General features: G+C 45.7%; 1 protein-coding gene across 1 annotated transcript in view; it reads left to right on the forward strand.

The window, feature by feature from the left end:
• The window catches only part of RNF145 (ring finger protein 145), a 124,466-nt gene that overhangs the window by 57,783 nt on the left and 50,082 nt on the right, over positions 1-16,601 (forward strand). Inside the window, exon 4 of the mRNA XM_070738984.1 lies at positions 8,116-8,207. Coding sequence (XP_070595085.1) covers positions 8,116-8,207 — 92 coding nt within the window. The remainder of the gene's footprint in view (positions 1-8,115; positions 8,208-16,601) is intronic.

Here is a 16,601-nt window from a genome sequence, read left to right on the forward strand (position 1 = left end):
GGAGTCTTCTTGGAACTGTTGAAAGGACTGTTTTGTAGACTGGAGATAGATGATGTCATATCCCTTCCCCTCTGTTGAGAGAGGGCTGTGCAAGTTTGACACAGCTGAACTCTTGACTCCTCTTTCAAACCAATGGCTCTCTCTGTCCAGAATGTTGACTTTGCTGTCTTCAAATGAGTGGCTTTTGTCTTTTGAATGCAGATTGACTGCTGAAACATGTTCTCCAATGTTGTGCCATGTGTTTATAAAGTGGTTGTTTCGTATAGATTTGCACATGGCTCACTGAATTGTACTGCATATACCACGTTGCTCAGTTTGTTTCTGGATGTTTTACCCTTGGGGTGGACAAGTGTATTCTTGGATTTGAAGTGTGCATATATGTTGTGTTGACTAAGAACCTCGATCATAATTTTTTTTATTTTTCTCCAACAAAAAAAACAATACATAGTTTCCAACACAAAGTCCAGCTTATTGTCAAACATATACACATTTTTCCTTTTTACCTTGTAATCATTCAATGGAAGCTCTTATATCTCTTTCTTTCACAAAGTAATTGTAGAAACATATCATATCTTATATATTCAAAAAAACTTTTAAAGTATAGCTTTTCATTCTCTAATATTAAAACATTACAATAACCTTTACATTAATCACTGGTCAACAAATTCATCAACCTGATTACACAAATAAACCTCCAGGTTGCCTCAGCGACTCTCTAAAAGAATGCAAATGACCAGCTATCTGCAAGGAGTATAAATCCTTCCATTCCCTACCATTGAGCCAGAGCTGAAGAAGATTCTTGGATGAGAAGCAAAACATATTCCCCAAAAAATCAGAAAGTCCATTTTCCTCTTGAAAATGCACCTTTGGGACAAGTATGACTTGGATGAATGAGAATCTCCATAGGCCAGGGGAGGTCAAAGTTAAGGCCCGGGGCCCTGATCCAGCCCACAGGGTGCTTAGATCTGGCCCGCAGGGCCGTGCTGGAAACAGCAAAGGACCAGCCCACGGTGGCTCTGCCAGCAAAAATAGAGCATGCTAAGGCTGCGGGTGGCTCTCCCAAGCTCCATTTTCACTGGTAGAGGGTTGCAGGAAGCCGTCACAGCCGAAAATTGATTTTTTTTGCAGGTAGAATGCTTGGGCCACCCCAGGTGTCCTCAACATGAGTAACGTTGAGCTGTCAACGCTCATCTTGGCCGTGCCCACCCCCCAAAGATCAAAGACAACTCTGATGCGGCCCTGAATGAAATTGAGTTTGACACCCCTGCCCTAGACATTTTGAGACTTAGTTATCCAAAGTGTAAGCTGTAAGAACTGGAAGTTATATTCTCCCCTTCCCCCCCTTTTTGTTTTTTGTCACAATTAACATTTTTATTTTCTGTTGACAGCTAATGGCAGTGTAGTAGAATCTGTCATACTTTTTTTCTTTGAGAAATATCTGCTCCATCTTTCAATATATCTCGCTTCTTCTAGGAATAACCATTTTGTTCTTCCAGTTATAAAAAGGGATAAAGCACAAGCATCAGCTTATACAATGAAGCAGCTCCCTTAAACATAACATTTCTGGAATTCATCTTTGGAAAAACGTACTTATTCTTACCCAAACTTTTGTGAACCGCCCCGAGTCCACAGAGAGGGGCGGCATACAAGTCCAATTAAATAAATAAATAAATAAATAAATAAAATGACTTTTGGAGAAGTGAAACTGAACAGACAGATATTGGCAACCTTTGGAATAAAGACAATAGATCATTTAGTGACGGTTCAAAATTACAGTGGCATGGGAATAAAAACCACCGATGCCCATTTTTCACGCTTACAACCATTGCAACATCTCCATGGTCATGTGCTCTAAATTTGGATATTTAACTACTGGAATGCCTGCAATGATTCACTGAATAACTGTGAACTCATGAAAGCTAATAAAATGGGGCAAAAAGTCTCTTAAAAACTGTCTTGCTTAGCGGGATTGTCAGTAGAGGAGACAGTCCTCGGTTAACAACAATAATTGGACTACAATTTCTGTTGCTAAGCAGTGCAGTCGCATAGTGTGATGTCACATGGCTACATTGCTTTATGATAGCAATCCTGACAGCCCTTGTTGCCATTATTAAGTGAAAATTGCATGTTGTTAAGCAAGAACCACACATAACTGTGACTTGCAGCCTCTTGCTGGCTTCCCACAAGCAAAGTCAAAGATATAATAACACTGGAAGTTTTAAAGAACATGTTGAATAACCATTTGTCTGAAGTAGCGTAGGGTTTCCTGCCTAAACAGGGGGTTGGACTAGAAGACCTCCAAGGTCCCTTCCAACTTTGTTGTTGTTGTTGTTGTTGTTGTTATTATCATCATCATTGTTATTTAAGGTGACTGGAAGTTGCAACTCTAGGATAGCTTGCAGGCAGGCTGGAGGACAGATGAATGAGACAGGGGTTGCTGCTGTGCCACCCAAGTTCATGCAGGGTAGGGAGAGGGTACCTCTCTGAGATCTCATGCAGGTAGTCCTTGATTTATGACCCACAATAGAGCCCCCAAATTTTTGCTGCTATGTAGCTGGCATAGCATGTTAGGATAGGATTACACTATATCTGGACTTCTAACAACAAATGCCTTATACACTCCGATTCCATTAACCAGTACAGGACTGTACGTAAAAATCACATAAGATAAGTCTGTACTTCTGGTAAAATTAAGGAAGTGACTGGCCATAAAACGGTTCAAGCAACTCTCCTCAGATAACAAGAATGTGTCAACAGGAAAAGAACTGTGTGATCAAAAGATGTAATTTACATTGCCTGGGGTAAACAGGATGAAGGCTGTGATAAAAGACCTTGCTTTGTGGTAAACAGGAGATAGCTGTGTTAACAACAAAAGGTCCCAGGAAATTGGCCATGAGAGACATTTGCTCAGTGGAAACTGGTTACGTGCCATATGGAGATAGGAAGGACTTGGAAGTTGTGTCATATCTTAGAGTTACGTTATTGGATGTTTGTATATCACTTGACATGTATGTGTAATCATTCCCATTTGCATATTCCCCCAATAAAAGGAGGTGCACAGCTCAATACTGTGTCATTTCACCCAGAGAGAGATGTGTCCAAGTCTACTTTCTAGGATTCACGTTCGTGAGTGACCCCCCATGGCTGGGGTTGCTCTAAGTCCCTCTGAGACATCGTTCCCCTCAGGGACTTTGCAGCACCCTCACTGCTAAGTAAGATATTTCTTCAGCGAGTTATGCCCCATTTTAACGATCTTTCTTGCCACAGTTGTTAAAAGAATCACTGCAGTTGTTTAGTTAGTAACACGGTTGTTAAGTGAATCTGGCTTCCCCACTGACATCACTTGTCAGAAGGTCGCAAAAGGGGAATCACATGACCCCGGGACATTGCAACCGTCATAAATGTGAGTCAACTGCCAAGTGCCCGGATTTTGATCATGTGACCAAGGAGGGTGGGGTTGCTGCAACGGTCGTAAGTATGAAAAAAAAAAGGTCATAAGTCACTCTTTTCAATGCCGTTGTAACTTCGAAAGGGTCACTAAATGAATTGTTGTAAGCTGAGGACTACCTGTATTCCATAGTAGGGCTAAAAAGCAGTGAAGCAATTTGTGATCTTTCCTGCTGGCTTTGCCATTGACCTGACTTCTGAGGAGCCATCAGGGAAGGTGGAGAATGGTGATTGCATCACTTTGGGATGCTGCAACTCTTGAAGGTGTGGTCCAGTCACCCACCCAAGAGTCTGAATTGTGACCATGTGACTGAGGCGTTGGTACGATGGTTGGAACTTCAAGGACCGGTTAGAAGTACCACTTGTTCAGTGCCCTTGCTATTTTGAACAGGTTATTAACTGAGAACTACCTGTACTGTATTTTATGTTTTATTGTTTTGGATTGAATTTCTTTAATGAACAGATCTCTCTCTCTCTCTCTCTCTCTCTCTCTCTCTCTCTCTCTCTCTCTCTCTCTCTCTCTCTCTCTCTCTCTCTCTCTCTCTGTGTGTGTGTTAAAATAAGCAGTGTTTTATCAGCTGCTAATCTAAGAAAGTACAATTATCCAAATGAACATAATCTAGTTCAAGGAGATAGGTATACCACTGCTTAGGTTTTGTTGTGTTTACAGGAAGTCCTCTTCTGGTAATTGCCTTGCTTAGCAACTGTTGCATTAGGACAGTGATGAAAAAGGAAAGTTGTGAGCAATCCTGGTACCATGAAGGAAGGAGAAGCTGAAGTGAGATTGTAAGCAGAGTCATAGTTTCATTCAGTGACCACTACACTTAACAACTAAGTTGCTGGGCCCAATTGTGGTCGCTAAACAAAAACTACCTGTATGCCTTTAAGATACTGCGGCTTTAATAAAGGAAGGAACAGAAGGAAAGATTGGGGCAAGCAAAAAAGGAATAAGTAGGTTTGTAATTTGGGATGGGCAGGATGTCAATTATGTGGCTAATCTGGTGTATGTATTACATTTGTCTGTACCTATCTAAATCAGGGGTGTCAAACTCAAGGGCCAGGGGCCGGATCCAGCCCACGGAGTGCTTAGATTTGACCAGTGGGGCCGCCCTTGAAACAGTGAAGGACTGGCCCCCAGTGCCTCTGCCAGTGAAAATGGAGCCTCACACATGGCCCTGCTTAGATCCATTTCCACTGGCAGAGGTTGGCAGGAGGCAGTTACAGCCGAAAACAGAACTCTGGTAGAGCACTGGGGGCACCATAGGTGCCCCCCCCCCAGACACAAACGACATTGAGCTGGCCATGCCCATTCCGGCCCCCTGAATGGGCATGTCCCTGATCATAACCTTGATGCAACCCTCAATGAAATCGAGTTTGACACTCCTGATCTAATGAAATGAATCAATATAGACGTAGAAAGAAATGGCAACTGATGCACCTAGTTAAGGAATTATCCACATTTGGAATACTGTGTTCAGTTCTGGAGACCTCACCTACAAAAAGATATTGACAAAATTGAACGGGTCCAAAGACGGGCTACAAGAATGGTGGAAGGGTCTTAAGTATAAAACGTATCAGGAAAGACTTAATGAACTCAATCTGTATAGTCTGGAGGACAGAAGGAAAAGGGGGGACATGATCGAAACATTTAAATATATTTAAAGGGTTAAATAAGGTCCAGGAGGGAAGTGTTTTTAATAGGAAAGTGAACACAAGAACAAGGGGACACAATCTGAGGTTAGTTGGGGGAAAGATCAAAAGCAACATGAGAAAATATTATTTTACTGAAAGAGTAGTAGATCCTTGGAACAAACTTCCAGCAGACGTGGTAGATAAATCCACAGTAACTGAATTTAAACATGCCTGGGATAAACATATATCCATCCTAAGATAAAATACAGAAAATAGTATAAGGGCAGACTAGATGGACCATGGGGTCTTTTTCTGCCGTCAGACTTCTATGTTTCTATGTTTCTATCTTCAAAGATCAGAACAGTATGGGCCTATTTCAGCGATAGAGCTACTATGAATCTTGATGACTCTCAGATAAGATGGAATGCTTATCTTTCTATACCTTTGGCAAAAGATTGGTCCTTTTATCTCTCAAATACAGGCAAGGTCACGTATCCAGCAGAGATTTTGCGGTATGCCAAAAATTTTGGCCTTTTGTCAACTGCATTGTACACAAAGGAAGGTTTCACAAAGCAAATATGGGGTTAGGGAGGTTTGGTAACATCAGGAATGAAATTCAAATTAATTAATGAATTCTTGGAATAATTCAGTCATGTCTGTTTAATACAAGGCTGAGTTACCAGGAGGGGGATATGAGACCATGATCTATCTTTCTTTCTTTCTTTCTTTCTTTCTTTCTTTCTTTCTTTCTTTCTTTCTTTCTTTCTTTCTTTCCTTTTCTTTCTTTCTTTCTGTTCTTTCTTTCTTTCTTTCTTTCTTTCCGTTCCTTCCTTCCTTCCTTCCTTCCTTCGAGTCTTCGGGAGAGGGGCAGCATACAAATCTAATAAATCTTAAATCTTAATCTTTCTTTCTTTATAAAGTTCATTAGATTTTACACATTAAAAACATCTTTGTACATTTCTCTCATTCCTGAATATCGACTTTCATTTTCATTATTTCCATAAATATTATTCATACATATTTTCCAAACTTTTTACATTACACGTAATCTTCACAAATATTAGCATTTGTATATTCTATATAGTACATTGACATTTACTTATCTACAACATATACAGTGGTACCTCGTGATACGAACCCCTCGTGATACGAACCCGGGGGTTCGGAAATTTTTTTGCCTCTTCTTACAAAGTTTTTTCGGCTTTCGAACCCCACCGCAGATCGCAAAATGGCACTCCACTGGGCACCGCCGCCCGGCTGTCACCTTTTAAAACATCCGGGGGCTTCTCTGTGTTTCTCCCGAACCCGAACCTGAACTTTTCGGGTTCGGGAGGCCGCCGAGAAGCGCCGCCACCTGGCTGTCACCTTCTGAAACAGCTGGGGGGCTTCTCGCCGTTCTCCCGAACGCCGAACCCGAAAGTTCGGGTTCGGGTTCCAGAGGCCACCGAGAAGCGCCCGGCTGTTTCAGAAGGTGACAGCTGGGCGGCGGCGCTTGGCGGAGCACCGTTTTTTGCGATCAGCGGCAGCGTTTTCAGCTGGGCGGAGCTTTGACGTCAAATTTCCTTGCTCATCTTTTAATTGATTATATCTTCTCATTTTAGTTTTTTTTTATTAGTGTTGGAAGGGACCTTGCAGGTTATCTAGTCCTACATCACACTAGTCAATTGCAGTCCAGTCTTTTCTTAAAGGTCACTAGTATTGGAGCGTTCACCACTTCTACAGGAAGCCGTTCCACTGGTTGATCGCTCTCACAGAAAGTTCCTCCTTATTTCCAGGTTGACAGCTTGGACAGCTTTCAACCATTGCTCCTAGTCTGACTCTGATGCTTTGGAAAATAATGTACGGTAATTCCCTCCTCCCTGTGGCAGCCTCTCAAGTATTTGAAGACTGCTATCATATGCCCCCTGGACCTCTTCTTTGCTAGACTATCCATGCCCAGTTCCTGCAACCCTTTCCTCATATGTTTTAGTTTTCTAGTCCCCTTTATCATTCTGGTTGCTCTCTTCTGCTAGTTATGTCTAAGGTGTTTGGATAAATCATTGCTTCCATTGTGGATAGCTATCCCCAGTATTCTAATATACTTTTTCCTGATCTTTCTCCACCAGTGTAACAACACGTCTCTTATTAAATGGTTTTGGAAAGATGACTTTTTGATACTTTTTTTCCACCCACAAATATGAATGCCAGCCTGCTTGCAGATCTTGTCTTTTTAATAAAAGGGTTCTCCTATTGTTTAACAATATTCATTTTTTTATCCACAGGAGTGATGCTGACTGATAATATAATTCCCAGTAGGGAAGTCCGAAGCTACCTCTTACTGCATACTGTCTTGTAATAATTTAAGTTTGATTCTGGGTTTCTTTCCTCACACAAATTTGGTTATTGTTTTGTTCAATTCACCAAAAAAAAATTGGTCTAGTTTTATTGGGATTGTTTGTAGATACAGTGTTCCCTCGATTTTCGTGGGTTCGAACTTCGCGGATAGCCTGTATCACAGTTTTTCAAAAAATATTAATTAAAAAATACTTTGCGGGTTTTTTTCTATACCATGGTTTTTCGTACCTGATGACATTATACGTCATCACCAAACTAATACTTTTTGCAAATAAATAACAACAAAATAATTATTGTTAATAAATAATTATGTTTATAAATATCAGGATCAGTAAGTGATCAATGGTGAGTAGCAGTAATAATGGTGAGTAAATGGTTGTTAAGGGAATGGGAAATGGTAATTTAGGGGTTTAAAGTGTTAAGGGATGGCTTGTGATACTGTCCATAGCCAAAAATGGTGTATTTATTTCTACATCTCTACTTTGCGGAAATTCAACTTTCTCAGGCGGTCTCGGAACACATCCCCCGCGAAAATCGAGGGAACACTGTATAGCCATTTTGGAAGAATATTCATCTTAATTGTTGCAGTTGATTGTGGTATTTTGAATAAAAATGAATAAATATCATGACTTGTTTTAAACCCTCATTTTGCAAATATCACTTCATGTTAAAAGTTCATTAATATAGCTCATTTTCTTTTAGGGATTATGTAAGAAGCGAGCTGGAGTCCGGTTACGAAGGGCCAATGTACTTAGAGCCTCTTTCCATGAATCGTTTTGTGACAGCTTTAATCGGTGAGTACATCAAACATCATCACCTTCTATAGAATAGTAAGATTTGCTCAGGATTGCAATTAATAAAATAGATCTTACGCCACCAATAATATCCTCTGAGCAATCCAATAACATGTCATGTCATGTTGTTGCATGCCTGTGCCTCCATGTGATCCTTTATAACAGTAGAAAATGATACTAATAGCAACAATTCCTATTCTCATAAGGGATAAACCAGCTGAGTAATAAAATAGGTCTTAATTAGCATTGTGTCACTTCAGCAATAATATACTTATCTTTTTAATTCTTTGACTTAACTGGAAATGTGGATGGAGATTATGATCCAGGTGCCATTATATTCTTAATCAGGAAATAAAGAAGTGAAGTTGTGAGTTTTTGTATATACAGTGATCCCTCGATCATCGCGAGGGTTCCGTTCCAGGACCCCACGCGATGATCGATTTTTCGCGAAGTAGCGGTGCGGAAGTAAAAACACCATCTGCACATGCGCAGATGGTGTTTTTACTTCCACCGCCCTTCGCCCGCCCACTCCCGTTGCTCGCGCCTGGGGTTTCCCCGCGCCGCTGCGCCGCCCGCCCACGCCATTGCTGGGGCCGCTTCCCAGCTGGGAAGCGAAGCTGGGGTCCCCGCGCGCGCGCCCGCCCCACGCTACGAGCGGCATTTCACCTTCCCTCCCAGGCAAAAAGATGCCGGCATTCTGGGTTGATGGGGGTCGGACTTCCCAGGCGGAAGGCGTTGCCCCTCTCCCCGCATCTTTTTGCCTGGGAGGGGAAAAGTGAAATGCCGCTCGTAGCAGCTGCTAGAGCCGCCGGCATTTCACTTTCCCTCCCAGGCAAAAAGATGCCCGCGGCATTCTGGGATGATGGGGCCGGACTTCCCAGGCGGAAGGCGTGCCCCTCTCCCCCGGCATCTTTTTGCCTGGGAGGGAAAGTGAAATGCCGCTCGTAGCAGCTGCTAGAGCCGCCGGCATTTCACTTTTCCCTCCCAGGCAAAAAGATGCCGGGGAGAGGGGCACGCCTTCCGCCTGGGAAGTCCGGCCCCATCAGCCCATATTGCCGGCATCTTTTTGCCTGGGAGGGAAAGTGAAATGCTGCTTGTAGCAGCTGCTAGAGCCGCCGGCATTTCACTTTCCCTCCCAGGCAAAAAGATGCCGGCATTCTGGGATGATGGGGGCCGGACTTCCCAGGCGGAAGGCGTGCCCCTCTCCCCGGCATCTTTTTGCCTGGGAGGGAAAGTGAAATGCCGCTCGTAGCAGCTGCTAGAGCCGCCGGCATTTCACTTTCCCTCCCAGGCAAAAAGATGCCGGGGGAGAGAGGGGCACGCCTTCCGCCTGGGAAGTCCGGCCCATCAGCCCATAATGCCGGCATCTTTTTGCCTGGGAGGGAAAGTGAAATGCTGCTTGTAGCAGCTGCTAGGGAGCCGCCGGCATTTCGCTTTCACTTCCACCCCCTAGCCAAACGGCTTTTTTCGTGTTAGCGCTCGAACGCCGTGCTAAACAGGAAAAAAGTCGTTTGGCTAGGGGGTGGATTCTTGCTTCTTAACCGGGAACAGTTGCCCCCTCTCCCAAAGCGATGTTCCAAAGCGGTCTCCGGGAAGCGACCAAGGGAAAGGCAGTCGCCTGCCTTTCCTTCAGCTCTAAAGAAGCGGCAACTGCCCTGCCTCCCCCCAGCCGGTTAAGTTGAAGCGCTCGGTTAACCGGCTGGGGGGAGGCAGGGCAGTTGCCGCTTCTTTGGAGCTGAAGGAAAAGCAGGCGACTGCCTTTCCCTTGGTCGCTTCCCGGAGACCGCTTTGGAACATTGCTTTGGTTGTTCCTGCCTCTCCTGCAGCGAAGAGAAGCGGCAAATGGCCAGCCCTTCCCCCAACCGCTTCCCCGCATGCTTTGGATGCGCCTGCCTTTCTTACAGCGAAGACAGGCGGCACCTTCCCGAAGCGCTCGGTGAAGCCGCTGGGGGAAGGGCTGGGCCATTTGCCGCTTCTCTCTGCTGCAGGAGAGGCAGGAACAACCAAAGCAATGTTCCAAAGCGGTCCTCCGGGAAGCGACCAAGGGAAAGGCAGTCGCCTGCTTTTCCTTCAGCTCTAAAGAAGCGGCAACTGCCCTGCCTCCCCCCAGCCGGTTAACTTGAAGCGCTCGGTTAACCGGCTGGGGAGAGGCAGGGCAGTTGCCGCTTCTTTAGAGCTGAAGGAAAGGCAGGCGACTGCCTTTCCCTTGGTCGATTCCCGGAGACCGCTTTGGAACATCGCTTTGGGAGAGGGGGCAACTGCTCCCGGTTAAGAAGCAAGAATCCACCCCCTAGCCAAATGGCTTTTTTCCTGTTTAGCACGGCGTTCGAGCGCTAAACACGAAAAAAGCCGTTTGGCTAGGGGGTGGATTCTTGCTTCTTAACTGGGAGCAGTTGCCCCCTCTCCCAAAGCGATGTTCCAAAGCGGTCTCCGGGAAGCGACCGAGGGAAAGGCAGTTGTCTGCTTTTCCTTCAGCTGGAAAGAGGAGGCAAATGCCCTGCCTTCCCCCAGCCGGTTAATCGAGCGCTTCAAGTTAACCGGCTGGGGGAGTAGCCCCCCGCCCGGCTCCCTTCAGCCCCCCGGGGTCAAGCGGGCGGGGGGCGGCCGGGACCTCGCCTGTCTCCGCCGCCCGCATCGCCCCTCCGACGGGCCGGCCTCCCCCGCCCGCCTCTGCTGCAGCCACCGCCGCCTCCCCGACTGGCACAAAAGGGCCCCGCCCGCCCCGCCCCAAAGTTTACCTTGCGGCGGGATTCAAAGTGCTGGGGTGGGGGGTGTCACTTCGCCGCTCGTGTCCTGGCTAAACCGGGCGGCAGGAGACAGGCTTTGAGTTTATAGCTGCGGGGAGAGAAGTAGGACTTTCCTAACTCCCTCCTCCCGCAGCCAAAACTCAAAGCCTGTCTCTTTTTTTTCTTGCGGCGAGCCCAAGCCGTTCCCCTCTCGACCGCAGCCGAGCTTCCTCGGCCCCCTTTGGCCCCGTCGCCTCCTCCCCGCCTGCCATTCCTCGCCAAGCGCACGAAAAAAAAGAGAGAAGGCTTCTACCAGAAGCCGGGGACGGCGGGCAGGGGCATGAGGATCTCTTGCGGGGGAAAAGCCGCTAGCCAGGTTTCGGAGCTCCTCCGCCATCACCCGCTTCTGGTAGAAGCCTTCTCTCTTTTTTTTCGTGCGCTTGGCGAGGAAAGGCAGGCGGGGAGGAGGCGACGGGGCCAAAGGGGGCCGAGGGAAGCTCGGCTGCGGTCGAGAGAGAAACGGCTTGGCTCGCCGCAAGAAAAAAAAGAGACAGGCTTTTAGTTTTGGCTGCGGGGGGAGGGAATCCCGCCGCAAGGTAAGCTTCGGGGCGGGGGCGGGCGGGGCCCTTTTGTGCCAGTCGGGGAGGCGGTGGCGGCTGCAGCAGAGGCGGGCAGGGGAGGCCGGCCCGCCGGAGGGGCGATGCGGGCGGCGGAGACAGGCGAGGTCCCGGCCGCCCCCCGCCCACTTGGCCCCAGACCGGTGCAGCAGGAAAGGGACGGAGAAGGCTCACTGGCAGCCCTTGCCCATCGCCGCGCCTTCGCTTCCCCCCCTCCCCCGCTGGATCCGGCAGCGTGCTGAGGGGAATTGCCGCGGACTGGAGGCAGTGAGGCAGACCGGCTCCGAGGCGAGCGGCCGGAGCTGCGCCCTCCTTCGCCCGCCAGGTGAGGCGAAGGCGAGGGGCGCGCGGCTGCAGCGAGGAGCCGAAGATCCGGGCGGGGAAGACCCAGGGAAGGTTCCTTCGTCCGCCTAGCAGCTGATCTGCTCGGCAGCGCAGCACCAGCGAGGAGCCGAAGATCCCGAGCAGATCAGCTGCTAGGCGGGCCGCTCGAGAGCAAGAGGGGGAGAGATAGAGAAAGAGAGAGAAGGAAAGAAAGAGATGAGAGAGGGAGGAAGAGAGTGTGAGAGAGGAAGAAGCAACATAGAGAAAGAGGGGGAAGACCAGGGAAGCCTCTGCCCGGCGGGGAAACTCCACCATCTACGCATGCGTGGAAGGGCACGCATGCGCAGATGGTGGAGTTTACTTCCGGGTTGAAAACTCGCGAAATAGCCCTTTCGCGATACTTGAGGACGCGAAACTCGAGGGTTCACTGTATACTGTATATATCATTGTACAGGTAGTAGACCACAAATGAGCCCAAAATTTATGCTATTAAGTGAAAATGTGAGTTTTGCCCCATTTTATGACTTTTCTTGACACTTTTGTAAAGTTAAAATCACTCCAGTTCATAAATTAATAATGTGGCTGGTTATGTGAATCTGACTTCCCCTTTGACTTTGAGGTCAGAAGATCTCAAAAGAGGAACACATGTCTCTAGGACACTGCAACTTTTATGAATATGAATCAGTTGTCAAGCATCCAAATGTAAATCATGTGACCATGAGAATGCTGCAACAGTGATAAGCGTGAAAAACCAATCATAAGTATACGTTGTTCATTCCCATCCTGATTTGTTAAGTTATTTTATTTCTTAAAGATTTTTAACCTTTTTAGCATTATGAATTTCAGCATACCTCATGATTGTGAAATTAACCCATAACCTGCACAACTACTACAGGAAAGGAACAGAGAAGTAAAAAATGCACTTTAATTATTACTTGTCTCACAGGGAAATGGGGGTTGGGTACTTGGAAATTATCCAAAATCCAGAGAGATACATTGAATAAGATTAATAAACTAACTGGGAGACATCAGGATGGAGGCAGGCAAAATAGAAGCTGACTTCTGACTCAGCAACCAATATAATATTTTAATAAGATGATATAATCCATGCAACTACTTTTAATGAGCTTTTAATTTTCAACTGTTTTGAATACCATATTTTTCGGACTATAAGACGCACAGGTGTATAAGACACATTAAAGATTTTGAAGTTGTAAGTAAGGGGAAAAAAAGGTTTTGTCCTTCCCCGGCCTCCATGAGCACTCTGCAGTCCTCCAAATCCTCTGTGTGCCCTGTTTTTGTGAAAAACAGCCCAGCTTTTGTGGAAAACGGGACACGCAGTGTGCTTGGGAGGCCTGCAGAGTGTTTGTTTGTTTGTTTATTCATTCATTCATTCATTCATTTATTAGATTTGTATGCCGCCCCTCTCCGTAGACTCGGGGCGGCTCACAGCAACAATAGAACAATGTACAACAAATCTAATAATTTAAAAAACAGTAAAAAAACCCCATTATTAAAAGCAAACATACACACAAACATACCATGCATAAACTGTATAGGCCCGGGGGAGATATCTCAATCCCCCATGCCTGATGGCAGAGGTGGGTTTTAAGGAGTTTACAAAAGGCAAGGAGGGTGGGGGCAGTTCTAATCTCCGGGGGGGAGCTGGTTCCAGAGGATCGGGACCGCCACAGAGAAGGCTCTTCCCTGGGTCCGCCAAACGACATTGTTTAGTCAACGGGACCCGGAGAAAGCCAACTCTGTGGGACCTAACCAGTCGCTGGGATTCGTGCGGCAGAAGGCGGTCCCGGAGATATTCTGGTCCGATGCCATGAAGAGCTTTATAGGTCATAACCAACACTTTGAATTGTGACCGGAAACTGATCGGCAACCAATGCAGACTGCCCATGATTGCTCTCCCAGCTGCATTCTGCATGATCTGAAGTTTCCGAACACTTTTCAAAGGTAGCCCCATGTAGAGAGCATTACAGTAGTTGAACCTCGAGGTGATGAGTGACAGTGAGCAGTGAGTCCCGGTCCAGATAGGGCCACAACTGGTGCACCAGGCGAACCTGGGCAAACATCCCCCTCGCCACAGCTGAAAGATGGTTTTCTAATGTGAGCTGTGGATCGAGGAGGACGCCCAAGTTGCGGACCCTCTCTGAGGGGGTCAATAATCCCCCCCAGGATTATGGACGGACAAATGGAATTGTCCCTGGGAGGTAGAACCCACAGCCACTTCATCTTATCCGGGTGGAGTTTGAGTCTGTTGACATCCATCCAGACCCTAACAGCCTCCAGGCACCGGCACTGGGGACTGGGGGAAAGCAAAAAAATCCCATTTTGGGAGGGAAAAAACCCCCAGGCTTTTTTGCCTTCCCACAGCCCCCAGGAACACTCTGCAGGTGTCCCAAACTCTTTGCGCAACCCATTTTGTGCAACAATGGGCACTTGTTGGGGGGGACATAAGGGCAGGGTTTCTTGAGGCCAAAAATAGCTGTACTTGGTATGTAAGACACATCAATATTTCCATCCTCTTTTGGTGTATGGGGGTGGGGAAGGTGCGTCTTATACTCAGAAAATAGAGTATATAATGGGATGGTATATGTTTCAGAAAGATTTTGTGATAAGTACTTTGGATGTGACTTACGCGTGAGCCCAGACAGTATTCTCTGTTTACTATTAAAGCAGCCCCGTTTTTCAGACTTTGATACAGTTGCTTTAAGCCCAGTTGGCTTCAGCGTTTCAATGCCTCAAAGGAGCTGCAGATTTGTTTGTGCTTAATAGAAAGGTACTGTGCTCATAATAGAGTTATTTATCTTCATCGTTTCCAAAACAATTGTAGCCACATTATAGAAACAGGTTCGCCAAATCTTTGTGGCTCTGGCTATTGTACCAGTTCATAATTCTGGAATAGTACTCAATGTGCTATAATATTCTTTCTCCATTTATAAAACCAAAATCTTCATAGAAAAGACCCACAAATTCTGCCTTTGCATACAGCTTTTCTTAGAATTATTATTATTATTATTATTATTATTACTATTATTATTATTATTATTATTATTATTTATTAGATTTGTATGCCGCCCCTCTCCGAAGACTCGGGGCGGCTAACAACAATATAAAAAGACAATGTAAACAAATCTAATATTAAAAGACAATCTAAAAAACCCCAATTTAAAGAACCACTCATACATACAAGCATACCATGTATAAATTCTATAAGCCTAGGGGGAAGGGAAATTTCAATTCCCCCATGCCTGACGACAGAGGTGGGTTTTAAGGAGCTTGCGAAAGGCAAGGAGGGTGGGGGCGACCCTGATATCTGGGGGGAGCTGGTTCCAGAGGGAGGGGCCGCCACAGTGAAGGCTCTTGTCCTGGGTCACGCCAAATGACATTGCCTAGTCGACGGGACTCGGAGAAGGCCAACTCTGTGGGACCTAACCGGTCGCTGGGATTCGTGCGGCAGAAGGCGGTCCCGGAGATATTCTGGTCCGATGCCATGAAGGGCTTTATAAGTCATAACCAATACTGAAAGCTTGAAGAAAGATTGAACAAGAGCTCAACTGTTAAGGCTACAGCTAGTCCTAGGTATGATTGGATCTGGGAAAGCCCAAATTCAAATCCATTGTTTTGTTTTGAATCCAAAATAAGCGAATAAGTTGTTGAATTTATTAAACTCCGGAAGTGTTGCCAATCTGTTCTGTGAGAGATTTTATAAAGCAGTTAGGGCAAGGCTTCAGTGTCTTAACCCCTCTCTTCTCCTTAGCCCATCCAGTCATGATATCTCTACTGAGCCATTCACCCGTGTGATCTTCCCAGATTCTCTCCCAAATGTTGACAATTTCACTGATCTTCCTGATCTTTTTGTCCCCTGCACTTCTCTTTCGGACAACCTCATTTTGGTCTGTACCCAGAACAAATCAGTTTCATTTCATTCCATATTTGGACCGTCCTTCAGTTCAAGTATGAGCCATCTAAACCAGGGTCTCCAACCTTGGCAACTTTAAAACTTGTGGACTTCAAACTCCCAGCCTTCCTGGCTGAGGAATTCTGGGAGTTGAAGTCCTCAAGTCTTAAAGTTGCTAAGGTTGGAGACCCGTGATCTAAACTTTCTAGGGCTGTTCTGTACATGAACCAGTTTGTACATCCCTAAAGTTTTACCCTCAGCCTGGAAACACACCCACCACTCACTAAAAGTGACTTTCAGCATACACAGTCTGTCCCAAGTCACCTGAAAGGTAAGATATACAGTACATTGCTGAGATACTTTAGAGGAGGGCTTGCCCTATACATTGCCTTGAGCTGCTGGAAGGAAAGTATGTAAATTTAACAGCAATAAGAGTGATGTAAGTAAGATCATTACCAAACACAGTGTAAGATAAAAACTGAAGTAATGGAGGTGATAACATAAGACTTGTTTGTTGATGAAAGTACTAAATACTGGCTTGGTTCTCATATTTGGCTTTTGTATTACTGTTTCTATAGAATTTCAACTCTTTGTCTATATAAGAGCTGATCTTGTTCTATTATTAATTAATTAATTGATTGATTGATTGATTGATTGATTAATATGCCACTTTTATTATTATTTTTATAAACAATTCAAAGGAGTAAACATATCTCTGATTCCTTTCTCCTATTCTCATAACAACAACCCTGTAAGGTGGTTTTTTATTATTATTAGAGTTGGAAGGGATCTTTTAGGTCATCTAGTCCAAACC

Source organism: Erythrolamprus reginae, chromosome 2 (genome assembly GCF_031021105.1).
Source record: "Erythrolamprus reginae isolate rEryReg1 chromosome 2, rEryReg1.hap1, whole genome shotgun sequence".
Classification (NCBI taxonomy): domain Eukaryota; kingdom Metazoa; phylum Chordata; class Lepidosauria; order Squamata; family Dipsadidae; genus Erythrolamprus; species Erythrolamprus reginae.